This window comes from Vulpes vulpes, chromosome 16 (genome assembly GCF_048418805.1).
Source record: "Vulpes vulpes isolate BD-2025 chromosome 16, VulVul3, whole genome shotgun sequence".
Classification (NCBI taxonomy): domain Eukaryota; kingdom Metazoa; phylum Chordata; class Mammalia; order Carnivora; family Canidae; genus Vulpes; species Vulpes vulpes.
The window spans coordinates 77,588,199-77,608,334 of NC_132795.1; the positions used below are offsets into that span (position 1 = coordinate 77,588,199).

Below are 20,136 nucleotides of genomic sequence, written 5' to 3' on the forward strand. Positions count from 1 at the left end.
AATGCCAGTCTATTAGAGGAGGTGACAGGAGCAGGCGCCCTGTTTGTGTAAATGGAGTAAACTGATCCTAAATTCCAACTGCCAGAGATGACCTTGTTTTCCATCCTATTTCCTGGTCCCTGGGAGTTCGGAGCAGACCCCGGGTGCTCAGAGCAGCAGCTAAGGTCAGTAAGTGCTGCCCTAAGCAAGGAATGGAGGGTACATTTGGAACCCGGATTGGAGGGTATCCACCCTGGGCGCTGTGGGGATGGGGAGCAGGAAGGGTAGCCCCCAACAGAGAGATAACTCCTATGGGACTAAGCGCCAGGAGCCTGGGCTCTGCCCGACAAAAAACCTTGCCACGGTTACAGTCGTCCAGAAGCACGAAGCAGTGGAGTGTCCTGACACTCAGAGTGGTCAAGCTGCTCCCACAGTCACATGTCAGGCAAAGCCCTCAGCCTCCGGGAGGAAGGTGGACACCTCACTCTTGGGAGTCTGGATACTATACTTCAAAGCCGGCCCTGACTTCTGTGTTCTGGAGTCTTCGATCTGCCCCGTGCAAGATGTCACTTACACACGGGGGTGGTGGTGGGGGGGGGTTCTGGGGTCGCTGTGATCCCCGGCACGAGGGCCTAACCAGTGCCCCTGCTTCGGGCCACCCTGCAATCCCTTGAACCTCCTGGTGCCCCACAGCGCCAGGCTAAGCCCTTCCGTGAGTCTTGGTCGCCGTCTGCAGACGCCGAGAATCAGGAAAGAGCAAGCTGGAAAACAGCTTAACACCTTCCAAGAACTCCCGGTAACGGGCTCCCGCGCGCGGGCCGGGCCGCCAGAGCTTGCGGGGAGTCAGGGTGGGAAGAGCAACCCCGCGGTTACCAAGAGGCTGCGAGGCTGCGGCTGCGCGCAGGCGTCCGGGGCCGGGGCCGGGGCCGGGGGCGCGGGCAGGCCTCTCCCCGGATTTGTGACGTGTCGGGGGCAGCACACAAAGCCGGGGCGTCGGGGCGGGGGACGCCCACCCGCAGGCCGAGAGCCCCGATGGGATGGGGAGGGGGCGGGCAGCGAGGCGCCCCGGGGCGCCGCGGCCCCGCGCGGCATTAGAGTGAGCGCCGAGTCGGCGGGGGCGGCGGGGGCGGCGGGGGCGGCGCGGGGCGGCGGGGGGCCCGGGGGGGCCGGGGGGGCCCCGCGCGGCCGGCGGGGGGGCCGCGAGCGCTCGTCGCGCGCCTGGCTGCTGTGGCCCCGCTGGCCGCCCGCGCGCCCCGCTCGCCGAGGCCGCGCCACGCCCCCGCGGAGGTGGAGCGGCGGCCCGGGGCGGGGGCGGGTCGGCGGCTGGCGGCGCCCGGGCCCGGGGCGGGGGCTGTGGCAGCAGCTGCAGCGGCGGCGGCGGCGGCAGCGCCAGGAGCTGCTGCTGCAGAGGCGGAGGCTGCTCCTGGACGCGCCCGGGCCGCGCAGCCGGAGCCCCAGCCCCGAGGCGCCGGGCGGTGCTCTGGGTGCTGCCGCCGCCGCCGCCGCCCGCCCGCCGCCCGGGCCCCCGCCGCCGCCCGCGCCCGCGCCCCCGCCGCCGCCCGCGCCCCCGCCGCCCCCGGCCGCGTGTGTGCCGCAGCCCGGACGCCGCCCCCGGCCGGGTCTCCACTTCTCGGCCGCGCCGCCCATGACAGCGCCCGCGCGAAGATGGCTGCGAAGGGCGCGCACGGCTCCCACCTGAAGGTGGAGAGCGAGCTGGAGCGCTGCCGCGCCGAGGGCCACTGGGACCGCATGCCCGAGCTGGTCCGGCAGCTGCAGGCGCTGCCCGGGCCCGGCGGCGGAGGCGGCCGGCGACCCAGCCCCGGCGCCGCGGCCACCGCTCCGGACGCCGGTGAGTAGGGCAGGGGCTGGCTCCGGGCGCCCCGCGCACCCCGCGCACCCCGCGCGCCCCGCGCGCCGCCGCCTCCAGGAAGCGGGCCCCGACTGCCCCCCGGCCGCCGCCGGCCGCCTTGGGTATTGCTCTTCCTGCGGCGCTGCTCCTCGGAGCCTCCCGGGCGGTTACTCGGAAGGCACCTACGCCGCGGGAGGAAAACCCCACGCGGGTTTGAGCTTGGGGGGGGCGGAGAGAAACGGCTCAGGCTCTGCCCGGTGGGATCATGTGGGCAGGTCCGTCTCCCGGGAACTGGCGGTGTCGGCACGGATCGGCTCGGCTCGGCTCGGGCCGGGGGCTGCTGGACCCTTGCACCCCCCCCCCCGCCCCCGTCCAGCTGACAGCGCTGCTCCGTCCGCTGCAGACGGGTGGGGGTTGGCCAGAGCGCCGGGGCGGGCCGGAGAAGTGGGAAAGAGGCCTCGTAAGCCTCAGTTTCCTCATCCGTGGTCGGACTCGGGACCCGTCCAGCCCGGCGCTGGGCGGCGTTGGCAGGAGGGCTGGTTGGGCTGGGCTGGGCTCTTAGGCTGGGGCGGGAAAGCACCCTGATGGGGCAGCCGGGGCAGCACCCCGCCCCAGCCGGCCTCCAACCTCAGCTCCTGTTCCCGGTGCCCCCAGCTCGGCCTGGGAGCCCTCCCGGAGCCCTCTCTGTGCACCACCAGGTTAGAGCCTTGTGGAAGGAGGCGGGGAGTCAACGAACGCAGATATTAAAGACTGTGCAGCCTGTGGAATAATGGTAGTGACCACAGCTAACACTTACCCGGCCCTCACCATGTGGGGGGCACCGTCCTACCAAGCCCTTGAGCCAACTCATTAATTCCTCGCAACAACCCCATAAAGTAGCGACACTTTTGTTTGCCCCATTTGCAGATATGGAAACAGAGGCCCTGAGAAGTTAAATAACTTGATCATCCGTTCAGTAGTGGTAGAGTCAGGACTTGAGCCCAGGCGTCTGAGTATATCCTTTTAACCACTTGCACTGTTACCTCTTAATGACCTGTAGCACAAAATCCCAGCCTGAGGAGTTGCCAGAAGGGATGGGGAGGTAGAGCAGTGACCAGAGGGCAGTCGTGGGGTAGATGGCGGAGGTCAGAGGAGAAGGGGTTTTGGGGAAGCAGCAGAATGTGTGCTGGCGTCAGGCTGGTATTGGGAAGGGCAGAGGGTGTTTGCCCAATGAGGAGGAAGGAGAGAAGGACACTGAGCGGGCTAGGTGACAGGGACAGAAGGACGATTGAGTTGAGACTTTGAGGTGGGTCTGAGTATGGCACTGTGGAGGAGTGACCAGAGCTAAAGGCAGAAGCTGGTGAGCCCTCCTCTTCCAGGGCAGGATAGAGAAATTGCAGGTGCCCTCTGTCCCCCGTGTGGGGCGATGTAGTGGGGTGGGGCTTCCGAGGGTGGATATGGAAAGGACCCACACAGAGAGCCCTGGGCCCTGGGTAAGTTATGGGAAGCTGAGTAATGTTGGTCCCACAGCGAAATGTGCTGAGCCAAAACAGGAACCTGACCCCCTCGAGTTCAAATGGGTCTGTATTTTCTAAACTGCTTTTTAGAGGTCTCAAGGAGGTTACATAGTTAATTGGTATCCCAAGAAGAAAGAGCTTAGGGAGCCCAAAAACTAAAGAAACTGGACCTAATGGATTCAGTATTGTTAAACAGACTTTTTCTAACTGCAGGACTTTTCAGAGCCTTTATTTTTATTTGTTTATTTTTTAAGATTGTATTTATCTATTAGAGAGAGAGAGAGAGCATGAGCAGAAGAAGGGGCAGAGGGAGAGGGAGAAGCAGACTCCTGGAGTGGGGAGCCCCATGCAGGGCTGGATCCCCAGTCCCTGGGGATCACAACCCAAGGTGAAGGCAGACGCTTAACCAACTGAGCCACCCAGCTGCCCCTTCAGAGCCTTTAATATGTTCACTTGCTGTGATGTACAAGCCAAGGTTGGAGTATAAATAGCATATTTCTGAAACCTGCCTTGACCATATTCTAGGAAGCATTATTGGGAAACACTGGTATGGTGTGGTTTATAAATGGTATGGTATGATTATAAAGTGCTTTCCGTCTTTTTTTTTTTTAATTCTTGTAAACAACCTGGTGGGGAGAGCAGGAGCTATTGTCTCCATTCTAGACACAGGGACACCAAGGCCCAGAGAGGTCACATAATGCGTATGTGACAGAGCTTATATACGAGCCTCAGTTCCAGCCACCGAATCCACTCTGAGTGAAGGTGGGGGCGGGGCACAAGGAGCCTGGCTTGGCTTCACTGTGGGGACCGCCTGGCACAAGGGGGACCAGTGGGGTCTCTCCTGCCAACTTTTGGGTTTGGTTCTGGGAGTGATTTTTCTCCCACTGCTAAATCTGGATACACTGTCCCAACACACACGCAGGCGCACATGCGGACTCACACGAGGAAGGAAAACAAATGACTCCCAAATCTATGCATAGAGTATTTTTTGGATGGTCTGTTATTTTGATTCTCTCTCCAAGGTTCCTTCATCACTTGAGGCCCTGTTATTTTGGAGCAGTATAGCGCTGAGCCCCTTCAACCCAGGAGGGAGATTCTTACTGTACCATTTGGCCTATTAGAGTCTTACAGTCAGTGACCAGCAGCTTCAACAGTTCTCTCCTTCAACCGAGGGGAAAGGGAACATATTGAGAGGGTAGCCAAGCCCCAGGTGAACACCATTTTAGAAACTAAAGCCCGGGGATCCCTGGGTGGCTCAGCAGTTTGGCACCTGCCTTTGGCCCAGAGCGTGATCCTGGAGTCCTGGGATCGAGTCCCGGAGCCTGCTTTTCCCTCTGCCTGTGTCTATGTCTCTCTCTCTCTCTCTCTCTCTATCTCTATCTCTCTATCTCTGTCTCTTTCTCTCTGTGTGTTCTCTCATGAATAAATGAATAAAATCTTTAAAAAAGAAAAGAAAAGAAACTGAGGCCCTGAGTCCTGCTGTATCTAGAGTTTCCTACAGAAACTAAAAACCACTCCCAGGCCATCTATTTCAGTCCAGGGGTCAGGAGAGGAGGACTCCCAAGGTGGGGAGGGAGTCCTCCTTGGGGTCTGGTGAGAGTGAAGGGTTAAGGAGATGCTCAGGCACTGAGGCCCCTACCCCCTCTTATCTGGGGAGGCTGCTCCCCACCACCTGCCCAGGGGGAAGCTGGTTGCCACTATTTGTACGTTTTCTTTCAAACTCACATCCGGTTTAGATTTGGTCAGGATGGAGCAGGGGAATCCCAGAGTGTGGGTCGCTGTGATGGAGCTTGTTCATGTAAAAACAAAGAACCCATCCAAGTGATTAAAGAAAAAAGAAATGAAATTATGGAAAATTTCCAAAACCTCAAAAGCAGAATGAATCCCATGTATCCATTAACCAGTGTTAGTGATTATGAACTTATGAGTTATCTTGTTTGAGGTACACCCCAACCTATTTTTTTCCCACACTGAGTACCGTAGTAGGACTTATTAAAAAGAACTCTTTTTTTTTCTTGCAGTTGCAAAGAGATTTATTTACAGTGGTGTGTAAGCACATACATAATGAAGTGGTGACCACTGGGAGCCAGTGTGGAATCCTTAAAAAAAAAATTAAGATCAGAGATCTGTTACACCAAAGGAGTTCTAAAGAGGAATTAGGATTTCAATAAGTCTCTTAGAATGTCATGGGCAAGATGACTTGGTGTGAGATAGGATGACAGTTTAGATGGTGGGTTGAAATTTCTTTTTCTTTCTTTTTTTTTTTTTTTTTTCAGTTTTCTGTTTTCATGTAATCAGTTGTATAATCCTTTATTTTTGGCTAAATTAGAACTCTTTTGAAAAAAGCAAAACCACCATACCATTATCACACACACACACACACACACAGACACACACCAAATCTAATGATTTAATTTTACAGGTCATTTGCTCAATCAGGATCCAAGTAAGCCTACACATTGCATTTGCATAATAGTTTAAGTGTCTCTTTTCTCCCTCAATATTTTTCCCCCATATTTTTAAAAAAATTTTATTTATTCATGAGAGACACAGAGAGAGAGAGAATGAGAGAGAGAGAGAGGGAGAGAAAGAGAGAAAGAGAGGGAGAGACAGAAGCAGGCTCCGTGCAGGGAGCCCGACATGGGACTCAATCCCAGGTCTCCAGGATCCCGCCCTGGACTGAAGGTGGCACTAAACCGCTGAGCCACCTGGGCTGCCCAGTATTTTTTTTTTTTTAAGACTTTATTTATTTATTCATGAAAGACACAGAGAGAGAGAGACATAGGCAGAGGAAGAAGCTCTGTGGGGAGCCCGATAGGGGACTTGATCCCAGGACCCCAGGATCACGCCCTGAGCTGAAGGCAGATGCTCAACCACTGAGCCACCCAGGTGCTCCTCCCCCAGTATTTTTTTTTTTTTTATGAAAATTTCAAACATTCAGCAAAATTAAGCTGTACTTACTTTATCACATGTCTGCGCCTCTATCCATCCATCTAGAGACTGTTAATCTGTAGTCATCCCCATCTTTTTTTTTTTCTTAACTATATGATCTACCTCCCCCCCCCCCCCCCCCCCACTTTCCCCGAACTGGAGTTTGTTCTGAGCATGTCTTCAGTTGGAGTTAGGGAGGGTGTGTTTGAGGCAGGTGGCCCCCTACTAGTTTTGGCCTCTTCCTCCTCTCACTGTGGTTAGAAGTTCCCAGCCCTCTGAGGCCCTATGTGGTAAGGTAAGCAGCTGCAGAGACCACTATGTCCCCATTTGACTTCTTGGGGGAAGAGTGCACCTGGCTGGACCCAGGTTTCTGACTGTGGATTGGCAGGCTGTGGAGAGGGGGCACCGCCCTGCCAATGTGGTTCCTGGGGGAAGGGGCAGGTATCTTTGAAGTGGGTCCCTGTGACCTGGCACCTTGAGAGAGGCCTGGAGAGGGCTGGGAGCACAGGGGAAGTTAGCTGCCAGAGGCATGGGGAGTCTGAGGGGCCATTAAGTGGGGGCCTCCTCTGGGCCTCTGCCCAGGGTGGAGGGCTGGAGGCTGGGCTCTCAGAATCCATACCCAGGTTCCCAGAATCGATTTCACTGTCAGGAAGGTGTTTCTAATGCCTCCGGGAGGGGAGAAGCTGGAACACTTGACCCAAACCTCCACAGGGTGGAGGTTTCAGACAAGATGATAAAAAGCCATGCTTTACCTTCAGAGAAGGAAGAACGGGAAAGCCTCGAATCCACCTGGATTCTTATTAAACAACTGGAAACCTAGAACTTTGAATCTAAAATATTCTTTAGTCCTATGCAGAGATTGGCCAGTTGGGGATGGTGGGATGGACAGAAGAAGGGGAAGGAAGGCAGAGTGGAGAGGGAAGAGATGTTGGACCAGGAAGAAAAAGTCAGTTCAATTCCCCACACCTACTGAACACCTGCCTAGGGGGAATGAAAGGTGGGGGCGAAAAGGCTGGAGAAGAACCTGAAGCATTAGTTTACAGAACAGCCTGACACTCAAGGGTATGTGACAGTAGGAACAAGTCTTATCCCTGCCCTTGAAATTGGAACTCCTGTTTAGAAATCCTGTTACTTGGAATTACTATTACCTTTGAACGCACTGTTAACAGCCTTGTAGAACTTCTTTATTTCTAAGCTGCCAGAAGCTCTGCTCTGCATGGGACACAGGGAGACAGACTGTCCTGTGGCTGTGTTGCAGAATGTGATATTATGTTGTTGATGTTGTGGGCTGGGACCATAGCATATCTTTATTAGTGTCTATAAAATGGGAGTAATATCTACCTTTTAGGCCATGCAGATTAAAGGGTACTGTGTAATAAAACCCTTGGCACTTCGTAGGATCAACAAAAATTGGCCTTCCTTTTGTAGTAAAAGATACTCATGGTTCAGAGCAGTGCTGCTCAAGTGATCTGTGGTGGATTCTTTTGATGTTTTGGAGGTTTTTTTTTTAGTTCCCAATTTGTCGTGCTCTGATACTTTCATAAGATACACAAACCACTGCCCCCCATTTTTTTTTATCATTTAATTCAGCAGATTCAAATTTATTTTGCCAGGTTATCATCAATGTTTCTAAACATGTACTATAAGCTGAACTCATCTCTGTGGGATTGGGTGACAGACACAGACCCACCCTGGTCCACTGACCACCCTCTGAGCAGCATGAGTTCAGAGGACACTCCCATTGTTTTGAAGAGAGGCGTGTGCCCTGGGCAGTGTTTCCAAGTTCAGGGTTGCTGGCAAGGAAGCTGGCTTCTCTGGACATGAAAGGAACAATAAAGGCAGCAGATGGGTAGTGGAGCCGGAGCCCAGTGGGGAGCTGCTGGTGCACCCCTGCCCGGAGCCAGTCCAGGAGGGACTAGGGAGGGAGGGACCCTGTTCCCTCAGAAAGAGCAGGTTCTGCACTCTGCCTTTGGGTGAACAGGTGCAAAATAGGTTGGAGAGAGAAAGAGCCATGTGCCCAGTGGCCCACAGCTCAAGAATGCTGCTTAGGCACCCACCTCTAAGCAGCCCACCTTTCCTCCTAGCTGGCACCTGGAAATGGAGATTGCCTTTTGTTCCTGAGTTGACGTAGATTTTTCTCTAAGATTTTACTCATTCATTCATGAGAGAAACAGAGATAGAGGCAGAGCCCATAGCCAGAGGGAGAAGTAGGGCCTCTGTGGGGAGCCTAATGTGGGACTCGATCCCAGGACCCCAGGATCACGGCCCAAGCCAAGGGCAGACACTCAGCCACTGAGCCACCCAGGCGCCCCAGATTTTTTTTTTACTAGATAATGTATTCACGTGGTCAACCTTCCAAAGGGACCAAGAGATAGAGTGAAAAGCCTCCCTCCGTCTCTGCCACTTTCCCTGTAAGCCAGAAAGGCCATCAGATATGTATGAATGCTGTCACGTGTTTATCTGTAAACACACGTCTGAGTCCACTGTGTACACTCTGCTTTCTTACTGGTGTATCTTGGAGTTCATTCTTTAACAGCATAGACAGAGCTCCTCATTCCTTTTTTATGACAGCGTGGTGTCCCTTTTTATGGAAGCCCTGTGCTTTATTTAATCAGCCTCCTGTTGATGGACATAAAAGTTGTCTCTAATTTCCTGCTATTATAAAAAATGCTGCCGGACTGACCTTACATGTCAGTCATTTTACACATGTGCCACGATCTCTGTGGCAGTGGGATGGCGGAGTCAACGGGGGTGCACAAAAATAATTTTTTTTTTTTACAAAAATAATTTTTTTTTAAATTTTTATTTATTTATGATAGTCACAGAGAGAGAGAGAGAGAGAGAGAGAGAGGCAGAGACATAGGCAGAGGGAGAAGCAGGCTCCATGCACCGGGAGCCCGATGTGGGATTCGATCCCGGTTCTCCAGGATCGCGCCCTGGGCCAAAGGCAGGCACCAAACTGCTGCGCCACCCAGGGATCCCTACAAAAATAATTTTGATGTATGTCATCAAATTGCCCCTTCTAGAGCTTCCGTCAGCCTCTCCTCTACCAGTGGTGGATGATAGCTTGAACAAGGTACTTTTTCGGCCATTTCCTCCGAATGTTAATTTTCGAAATCATGAGGTAGACCGCGAAAGATCACTATCAGGCTGTGGCATCCTCAGGGAAAATCTTTGGGGGCTGTTTTCTGGGATCTGGGCTTCCAGGGTGTTCTCTGTGAGGAATGCCCTTTCTGGGGACTCTTCAGAGGCACACAATTTTGGGTCCATGGCTTTGAGTTGTGAGCAAACTGCAGTGGTCCTGAGAGTGAGGAGTGAGTGGCATTCCTGGGTAGGTCTTAGAAAGCCACCCTGGCAGTAGAAAGGGCTCTGGGAAGACTTGGGACCAAGCAGACTTTCCTGGAGGCATTTTGGGTTGGCACGTGACTCCCTGAGCCTCTTGGCTTCCTCACCCCGTGGTGGAGGGGATCCAGTTTACTTGGCAGCTGTTTGTTGGGCACTTAAGCAGAGTGGTGGGCCAGGTCCTCACCCTGGTTGCGGGGGACGCACAGCAAACCAGTCACATTGAGCACTGCCACCCAAGGCTGTCGTGAAACCACACTGGACCTCAAAGCTTACTCACTGAGCACTGGCATCCCACCCGTTCCATGGGCCACCTCTGCTGTAGGTAGCAGGAATGTGGTGGTCACAAGCCTGGAGTTTTCAGTGCTGTATGCTATGTGGGGAGGTGGCAAGTAGAACCAAATAGTACAGGTTCCCATGCCAAGTGGTAAGGTCTGGAGATAGGCTGACATATGTGAGAGAACTCCAGAAGATGCCAGGACTAGACACGTCCAAGGATTTGCCCTGCTGCACCAATACATCTGCTTCCCACCTTAACTCTTTGTTTTCGTTGCTAGGTTATCCCTGGTTCTGTTAAAAATACCATCAAAATGGAGAAAACCAATTATGGACACACAGAAATTAGGAGCTCATGAAAACGCTTTAAGCCACCTCATATATTTTTCCTCTTGGGTCGTTTGGCAGGGAATTCCTTCTTGATCTAAGAACTCATTACTCACAATGGGGCATGGGTGTGACTTTGTCCCTCATTTTAAATTCTGAAATTCTGGGAATTTGTCCCAAGTCTTGGGAGCTTTGCCTCCCTGACCACTAAACGACAGAAAATAAAACCAAAGGGGCAATTCATACTGTGACCATGATAGAATGCCTGTGTCTTTTCTCCTAAGGCTGTTTAACTTTATGAGACCCGTGTCGCTATTTATTTTCTTAGACTTGGACCACTCCTGTGCTGGGGCAGGGGTGGCTGGGTGAGTACAAGGCCATGTGTACCGGTTTCAGAGGGTCTACTACATTCACTGGATCATCACCGCCCTGTTTTTCAGATGACTTTGGGAAATTGCTCCTGGCCGAGGCCCTCCTAGAGCAGTGTTTGAAGGAGAACCATGCCAAGATAAAAGACTCCATCCCTTTGCCTGAGAAGAATGAGCCAAAGATGAATGAAGCCAGAAACCATCTGAGTAGTATCCTTAACCACGGGAGGCTGTCTGTAAGTGGTCAGCCCCCTGTGCCTGGCGCCTCCTCTCTCCTCTCTCCTCCCTGCCTGCTATCAGTTCTTCCCTGAGTCATGTGGTCATCTGAGCAGAAGTCTCCCTTAAGGGTTCAGTACAGTAGCCACTAGCCACATATGGTGCTTGAGCCCTTGAAATGGGGCCAGTCCAACCTGAGATGTGCTATAATAAAACATAACGCTGGAATCCAACGACTTAGCACAAAATGAAGGAGTTTAAGATGAGTAATTCTTTATATTGAGTATGTGTTAAGATGATAATATTTTGGATAAATTGGGTTAAATAACATATCTTAGGGGTGCGTGGGTGGCTCAGTTGGTTAAGCATCTGCCTTGGGCTCAGGTCATTGGGCTCCCTGCTCAGTGGAGCATCTGCTTCTCCCTCTCCCTCTCCCTCCCCCTCCCTCCCTCTGTGTGTGTGCGCTCTCTTTCTCAGATAAATAAATAAATCTTTAAAAATATATATTGAGGGATCCCTGGGTGGCGCAGTGGTTTGGCGCCTGTCTTTGGCCCAGGGCGCGATCCTGGAGACCTGGGATCGAATCCCACATCGGGCTCCCAGTGCATGGAACCTGCTTCTCCCTCTGCCTATGTCTCTGCCTCTCTCTCTTTCTCTCTCTGTGACTATCATAAATAAATAAAAATTAAAAAAAAATTAAAAAAAATATATTGACACTAATTTTACCTACTTTTGCCTTTTTTAAGGTGACTAGAGAATTTTACCAAAAAAATGTAAATTATACATGTGGTTTAAGTTCTCTTAGACAGTGCTTGGTTGACCTAGCATGTGCTTGGTTCTGGGCCCTTTGGGGGAGTCTGAGGGAAATAAGACCGCAGTGGGCCCATGATCTAGTTGGAAACAGGCAAACATGTGAAGTTGACAAAAGAGCTCAGTAACAGGGCAAGCTAGTTTAAGTCTATGTGCATTTATTGAGCCCCTACTGTACAGAAGGCACCAAGGGGAAAAAAAAAAAAAAAGAAGGCACCAAGGAGAGATATGGAGGGAAGTATAGTCAGCTCTCTCCACACCTTTGCTACTCCGACCGTGGTCTACCACCTGCAGTATGGGCATCCTCTGGGGAATGTAAAATCTGGATCAGAATCATCATTTTAAGATGATTAAGCTCTCCAGTGATTTATGTGCACATTAAAGTTGAGACTGATCTGGATTATTATCCTGAGCTATAATAGAGGTGTGGGTATATCGTCAGAGACCTAAAGAGGATGCGATTTTTTCAAGGGATGTTCCAAAGTAATATATTTACTGACTTAAACATTTGTGGTGACCAAATGCCCAAGGCACTGTACTCTGAGGGCACTAAAGATAAATCTCACCTGGACCCTGCCCCCAGAGAGTTGGTTGCAGGTTTACTGAGAAAAGAAGTCCTATTGGCAAATTGTCCTAGGTGGACTGTGACCATTGCCATAGGAGTAGTCTACATGAGGAAGCAAGTTCAGGGGGCTACTCCCTAGGGTGAGGTGGGGAGTCAACCCAGGGTACTGGTAGTACTAGAATTGGATTCTTTCCAGGCAGGAGGTGGGGGGTAATTGACATATAGAGATAGGCTAGGACATTCCAGGAAGGAAGGAGTATATCATTTAATGGTTCCTCTTATAAGATTTTCATTAAAGTATGTCAATCAGCAAGAGCAAAAGGGAATGGTGAGAAATTAGGGCCAATAAGTAGGGACTGAAATACCAGGAGATGTGGGACTTTTTCTGCGGAGGAAATGTACGGAAAATTTAAGGATATCCCCTTCAGACTCCTTAACAGGGATTATTGTAGCCCTGAGAGGTTTTGTGTTACCTTAAACCAGCCATTTGACCTGGAGCATGTCCCCTGACCTCTTGGGTCCTCCAGTCTCTCATCTGCCAATCAGAAGGGCTAGACTTGATATTAGGTCCCAAGCTTTTCCTGCCAAAACCCCTTTTAATTTTCTTTCTTTTCCAGACTCCATTAAATATTTAAAAAAAAATTTTTTTTTTACAGTAAAACAACTCAGGCTTATTGTTAAAAAGTCATTAAGTAAACAAGTAGTTTGAATAATAAATAGAAGTTCTTGTTTGCCACCCCCACCCCCAGAGCTGGGTGCTGGTCACCATTTGGTATGTGTCCCACATGCCTTTGTGTGTGCGTTAATGAACACACATATAGGGCTTTCTTTTCTCATTAGAGTAGGAGGATCCATGTTTGATGAGAACTTTCACTTGGAGCTCTCCCCATGCCACTACTTCATTCTTTGCATGGGCTGAATAGCATCCACGTATATTATCATGAAAACTGTTTGTATGTCAAATCACATTTACAAATTACACATTTTACCATGTTTTATTAATCAAAAGACCTTACACGGGCACCAATAACTCTGAGATAGTCACGATTATTCAGGCCAAAGCCAAAAACTTGATGCTGATTAGGCACAATAAAATATTAAAAGTAGGTTGTGGGATTCTCTATCTTACCCCAAAGGCCAGAGTGTGGCTGGGAGATGGTCTCTCCCGGCCTTAGATGAAGCCCCAGCTGCAGTGCCGGGTATACTGTGTAGCTTTGATGAGATAGGGAGGAGATGTGGGCAAGGTGGGTCCTGAGGCCCATCCTCAGGGCAGTTTGGAATCTCCTCCCCATGATCTCTAAGATCCTATCTAGCTCATTTCTAAACTTTTGCTGTAACATCAGCTCTACCCCTTCCCCCAGCCCGAGTACTAGGCATTGTAACATCTCATTGGTCCTCTCAGTAACCTGCTGGGGGAGTTGCTGCTATCTACATTTTCCAGGTGAAGAAACAGACCTAGGAAAGGTTAGTCACTCAGCCAACACCCTGCCAATTCTGCCCCGTAAGGACATTAAAACAAAACAAAACAAAACAAAACAAAACAAAAGCAAAAACAAACCACAAAACCCAACAACAACCAAAAATCCAACAGCAAGAAGACTGTGCTATCTTTTATTATCGCTCCACAAAAGAGAAAACATCTCGACACCCAAAAGCAAGACAGATATGCTTTCAGGATTAAGGGAGGCTCATTAAGTAGTTAAATTTAGCATCTGAAGCATTCACATTGTCCTTAATTTTTTCCCCAGCTTGATGGAAGCTCTGTTGTGAGTGGCCATTGGTCCAGCAGGAACCTCTACGAGCTACACTATGTCACACCCTGAAGTGTGTCCTTCTTCTGAGTCTAGCTGGCCTTCTCCACATTTATAGTGGAGCAGGATAATAATAATAATAATAATGACTCATGCCCTGTATTTATCTGACTTCTTTCTAAAGAAAAGTTAAAAGCTCTCCTCTGGACTTGTATTACTCTGATGCTTTTGGCATTGCTGTGAGGGGGGCGGGAGGGATGGGTGTCACTCTCTCGCCCTCACCAATAGTGAAAATGAACCTGAGCAGTAAGAAAATGTGCCTGTGGCTTGAAATCAATATGGGGAACAGCAGAGTCTTTGCCCAGTTAGAGGAGACCCATGGACCACCAGGCTCTGGGAGTGTGTAATCTATAGCCATGGTGGAGGGCATAGGTGGCCTCTTTGGGGAGACTAGAAAATGCCCTCGAAAAATTCAGCCTTTGAAGGTTAACCAATAGTCAGAGCAGGTCAGGCCTACAGGGGCTGAGTGGGTCCACTTGGTAGAGGCATTATAGGAGTTCAGCAACAGAAAGAGCCCCCTGGTACTCAAGGGGTACTCAAGGGGTACTCAAGGGGTACTTACTTCTAGGAAGAGGTGGGCCCAAGCAAGTTCCCAAAGGATGGAAGAGGATCTGGATAGACCAAGGGGAAGGGGGAGATTATTCCAGATAGGGAGCTGTCTTTTAGCAAAAGCAAGGGGAAAATATGTATTTACAATGACCAAAAATACCAGTGCACACACATGGAACCAGTAGACACTCATGAGAGAATTTCAGTGAGAGCCGTGGTATAGACCACAGGCTGTAGGTATGGGGAACAAGGAGATGTCACAAGCACTTGAGGGTCAGGGAAGGCTTCCCAGAAGAGGGTCTTAGGCAAGTGGTCATGGCTCCATGAGCCTGGGGGGGGGGCAGGGTTCATTCCAGAGGCAGAGATGAGGTGGAGGCTTTGCGGCAGGAGCCTGCTAATGTGTTTTTTGTCTTTTTAGCCACAGTACCTGTGTGAAGCCATGCTGATCCAGGGCAAGCTGCATTATGTGGAGGGCTCGTACCGAGACGCCATCAGCATGTACGCTCGGGCTGGGATTGATGACATGTCCATGGAGAACAAGCCACTCTATCAGATGAGGCTGTTGGCGGAGGCCTTTGTCATCAAAGGTAGGTATGGGCCCCAGCCATGGCTCCCCATCACCATGTTCAGCTCCTTCCACTCTGGTCCCCATGAGCCAGGAACAGGTGGCAACTGTAGGGGAGTAGATGCTGTATTGACAGTTGGCCTACAGGGCCAAGGTCCCAAATATGTAACCCCTAATAGTGCTCAGGGTGCTGACCCACCAGGTAGATACCAGTGGCAGCCACCAGGCCAGATATCAGAAGACTCAGGTTCTCACCGTGGCTCTGTCAGTAACTAGTCACCCAACTGCACATCCTTGGGCAAGTTACCACGTCACCTTTCCTGGCCTCAGTTGACTTAATGTGTGAAACAGAGTTGAAATAGCTGCCCTCACAGGGTTACCCCAACCAAGAGGAATCAGTTGGGTAATAAGGTTGAGAAAGACTTGAAAAATCTGCCGTCCTGTTGTCAGGTTGGTGCTGGTGACTGGCGTTGGCTACCAGTCGGGTGCTTCCTGGGATAGAACAGCCTGTCACTCCCCAGGTATTTGTGGGCACCTGCGGGTGGCACAGGGAAGCAGTGCTGGCATCCAGTGATGGGCAGGTCAGCACCAGTTCCCAGAGTGAGTGGTGTTCTGGTGAGGCCCCAGGCATACAGGGTCATGGTAACGGGGCTGTGGATGGTGGCTCCCTTGGGACACTATGTACTGCAATTGAGCTGACCTTGAATATATGTTAGTAAAAGCCTGACCCCAGACCTTGTGCTTTTAGGCTCCTCCTTCTCCAGATCTATGAACCCTGGATCATAGAGCCTGAGGAGTGGCCCTTGGTGGCAGTGAGGTGTCCCAGGAGAACCTCTGCCCAGATTTTTGTCAGGAGTCTTAGATGATTGGTCATTTCCTTGTTCCAGCACCAGCCAGTCCCCAGAGAAAAGTCTAGACAGGCTTATGGCCATATGGGGATTGGGTGCCTGAGATGGTAGAGTGTTTGTCACCTTCTCTATTGTAGATGGGGACATTCTTTCCATCCTATATATGGGTAAACTGAGGCCTATAGAGGATACATGCCTTGCCCAGAGTTGCTCAGAGATTTGTGGTGAAACCAGGATTGGAAACTCCACTCTGTCTTCTTAGGGGATTGACTGACATCTGTACAGAGCACGGCCTCCTTTGACTATGGCTCTTACTCAAGGGCTATTTGTCCACCCCTGGGTCCCTTTCCCTTTTGAGAGACTGTCCATGTCATTCCAGGAATTTTGCCAAGATTGTCACCCTGGACAGATGCCACACCAGCGTGTGGGAGGGAGGTGGCCATCGGGGATGATCCAGTATGTAGGGTCTTCTCCCTTTGCCCTCTGGTCCCTTTTTCTGTGCCCCAGCCTAGGCCAGTTTTAGGGGTGTTCTTCATTTAGCTTTTGGGTCTTTTGGGCCTCTTGAAAGCCACTCTGCCATGGACTCCCCAAACCTAACACCCTTCCTTGGGGGCCCTTTCCAGCACTTTCTCCTATAGCCCTGGCTCTACCTCCTGCTCCCTGTCTCCTGCTCTCTACTCTTTCCAGCACGCCTCCGGCTTGGGGGAACACAGTCCCGGTGGTCAGAGGTCCTGCAGGGGAGGTAAGGAGCCAAGAGCCGCCGGTGTGCGCTGCTCGCTTGTAGCCTGCGCTAGCTCCCCGCCTCTCACTGACTGCTCGTGGCTCCCACTTGCCTGCCTCCTGTCTGCTTGTCCTCACTGTCCTGTTGCAGCGACGGTGCCCTGCTGCTTGGCATGCTGAATTTTACCTGACCCTGTGTGTGCTTGAGATCATGCATGTGGCCTCCAGGGTGTGCATGATGTTGATTCTCCTGGGTTTGGGGGGAGAGTGGGTCTCCCCATGAGAGTCGGGGATGGGGATGGCTGGTCGTGGGGTTGTCTTAATCTACTGGGCTGCCATAACAAAATACTACAGACAGGGCGACGCAAACAGCAGAGATTTATTTCTCAAAGTTCTGGAGCCTGGGAGGTCCAGGATTGAAGTCCCAGCAGGTTCGGTGTCTGTGAGGGCTCTCTTCGTGGGTTGCACATGGCCACCTTCTCGCTGTGACCTCACGTGTCTTTCCTCCATCTCTCTCTGTCCTCTTCTTATAAAGCCACCAATCTCATCACAAAGCCCCCTCCCTCATGACCTCATCTAACCCGAATTACCTCCTGAAGGCACCGTCTCCAGACATTGAGGATTAGGGCTATGTACCACATGTGAGTGGGGGGGGGGGGGCAGGGTGGATGCAAATGTTCAGTGCATGGAAAGGATGGTGGTGGGTGAAGGCCATGGAATTCACAGAATATTAATAGTTATTAGTCCCTTGCTCTGGACCAGATACAACCTGACCTCAATGAATCTACACAATAACCCTGAGTAGGTATTCTCTTCATTCCTTTGTTATGAGATGAGGAGTTAATATTTTATTTATTTATTCACGAGAGACACAGAGAGAGAAAGGCAGAGATACAGGCAGAGGGAGAAGCAGGCTCCATGCAGGGAGCCTGACCTAGGACTAGATCCCGGGTCTCCAGGATCACGCCCTGGGCTGAAGGCAGATGCTCAACCACTGAACCACCCAGGCGTCCCCAGTGAGGAGTTACAGTTGATGAGGTGAAGGGACTCTGGATTTCACTGGAAATGGCAGAGCTGGGATTTGAACCTGGGCAGCCAGAGCTCATCACACCCCATGGTAATGCTGCTCTGAACCCTAGACTGAGGTAAATCATAAAAGCAGTTTAGACCAGTCCCTCGTGTTCCAGACGTGGAAGCCAAGACTGGAACTTACCCAGGATGGCAATCAACTTGGATTTGAACTAGAATGCTCCACTAGAGGCAGCCTCTACAGGCTCTGTCTGTCTCCAGGTGACCTCCCCCAGGAGCTTGCCGCGCCTACTCCTGAGCACTGCCTGCTGGGCTATCATACAGTATATTTACTATTTTGCAATGGGTTGTGCTTTCTGGCTCCACCTTGCTACCATTCAGTGGGGCAGAGGGTTTCCTGGGCATACCTGGTGGGATGGAGGAGGATAGGGCCATGTGTCATGGGTGAGCCTGAGCTGGCCAGGCCTGGGAGCTCAGTGGGAGTACGTGTTTGTGGGTATCTCCAGTATGGAGATCTGGTTCTTCTTAGGGGAGTTGGGAGGAAGCTCGAGGTCTCTTTACTCCCCAGCCCCCAAAAGACATAAAAATACACTTAATTCACCTACTTTCCCTGTCAGGGCAGAGGGACCTGTCAATGAGTCCTTCCAAGGCATCATTTACAAGGACTAGGCCTTCCTCTGAAGTCAGGGGGATGTGGATTAGACCAGAAGATGCTTTCTGATTCTCAGGGAGGGCCCTAGACACCCGTGGAGGAACTTGAGGGAAGGGGCACTTGCAGCAGTCCTGGGTCTCTCTTGCCTGGACTACATGGGGCTTACACCACCCTCCACCTTGTGAAAGGTGTTTCCTCTTCATCCCTACTCTGTAAGGTGGGAGGCAGTTGTTATGCCCACTCTATGGATGAAGAAACTGAGGCTTGCCCAAGGCTGTGCCACCTGTAAGTAGCAGGACTGAGGTGATGGCCAGGTGGTTAGCTCTCCAGCTTGTGTCCTACCTGTGACAGAGGACCCCACCTGAGGAGCAGATTACAGTTAGCACCAAGATGGGTTCACAGAGAAAAGGAGAGTGCGGGTGGTGTAGGAACCCCAAGAAAGGGGAAGAGGACAGGAGGCAGTCACTGCAGAAACCAGGCCCCAACCAGGAGGGATGATGCTTAATGGGCATCATCCTTCTGTCCTTCTGTCCCTGAGGGTTGCCCACAAGGGGACCTAACCGGGCCTTGGTTAGATAGGGGGCTTCAGCCTCTCCTGGCCTCCGTTCGCCTTGTTTGACTAGGAGCTGCGGCCAGCGGTGAAGCCCTGTACTACTGTCCCACGGGTCCACTTAGTGTAGATGCAACCCTGGGCAGTGGTGTTCAGAAAACTTCCTCTTATACATCGACAGCAGTTTCCTTGGTCTGTGGTGGCAGCTCTGCCGCTCTCCCACCCTGGTCCCCAGATCCCACAGTGGCTCCCCTGTGACTTCTACCGGCAGCCCCCTTCCCTCGCCCCTGACCAAGGATGGCAGACCAGGGGAGAGAGAGCCTTGGGGAATAAATATTCCCAGCCCGTTCCAAGTACAGTTAGTAGATACCTGTTTTATTTTTAAGATTTATTTATTTATTTGAGAGAGAGAGCATGATCACACAAGGGTGAGCATGGGATGGTGGGGAGGCAGAGGGATGGGGCAAGAGACCCTCAAGGAGACTCCATGCTGAGCAAGGACCCTGACGGGCTCAATCTCATGACCTTGAGATCAAGGCCTGAAGCGCCCAATGCAGGGCTTGATCTCAGGACCCTGAAATCAAGACCTGAAGTGAAACCATGAGTCGAATGCCATCCAGATACCAATTTTTCATGGTGTTGCCTCCCTACCATCATGGTTTGTGTGAGGGAACATCTTCCATTTACTTCTTTTTTTTTTTTTTAAGATTTATTGAGAGAGAGAGAGGCAGAGACACAGGCAGAGGGAGAAGCAGGCTCCATGCAGGGAGCCTGACTTGGGACTCGATCCCAGGTCCCCAGGATCCTACCCCGGGCTGCAGGCGGCACTAAACCCCTGCACCACTGGGGCTGCCCCATTTACTTCATATTAAAAAGTAATCAAGAATGATGTGGTTTCAAGGCCCTTCTCAAAAAGTCTGTTTGCAGTGCCGCCCACCCTCCTGAAGCCCTTACAGATCCTACGTGTTTGATTCTGTGTGCTCAGAGCTGCCAGCCCTGTCTCCCCACTGAACTTGATGCCCCTGGGGAACAGGTGGTCATTTCTTCTGCACCCCTAGTCTTCTCTCCCTCTTCTCCCTTCCTGGAGCCATTCACAATCCAGCTGGATGAGGTCTGCTCCTGGCATCCAATGTGATCTACAGTTCTGTCCCTTTGCCTTTTCCTGAGCCATTGCTCTTGCCCAACATGTCCTTTTTTTATTGACTATGCACAGAGATAGCCCTAACACTCCTTGCAGGTGCAATTCAGGTGCC

The 20,136-nt window shown here is 51.6% G+C and overlaps 1 protein-coding gene across 4 annotated transcripts in view; it reads left to right on the forward strand.

Annotated features, from left to right (window-relative positions):
• Nucleotides 1–668: 668 nt before the first annotated feature.
• Nucleotides 669–20,136, forward strand: part of TTC7A (tetratricopeptide repeat domain 7A) — a 114,726-nt gene continuing 95,258 nt past the window's right edge. Inside the window, exons 1-4 of one of the 4 annotated variants that reach the window (XM_072742124.1) lie at nucleotides 669–775; nucleotides 10,641–10,804; nucleotides 14,938–15,106; nucleotides 16,620–16,674. Coding sequence is in view for 2 of the 4 variants with exons in the window: in XM_025992595.2 (XP_025848380.2) it covers nucleotides 1,645–1,828; nucleotides 10,641–10,804; nucleotides 14,938–15,106 (517 nt within the window). In the remaining 2 variants the exon portion in view is untranslated. Of the gene's footprint in view, nucleotides 776–1,644; nucleotides 1,829–10,640; nucleotides 10,805–14,937; nucleotides 15,107–16,555; nucleotides 16,675–20,136 lie in introns of those variants that run through there. The other 3 variants (XM_072742123.1, XM_025992597.2, XM_025992595.2) reach the window with 3 other exon arrangements.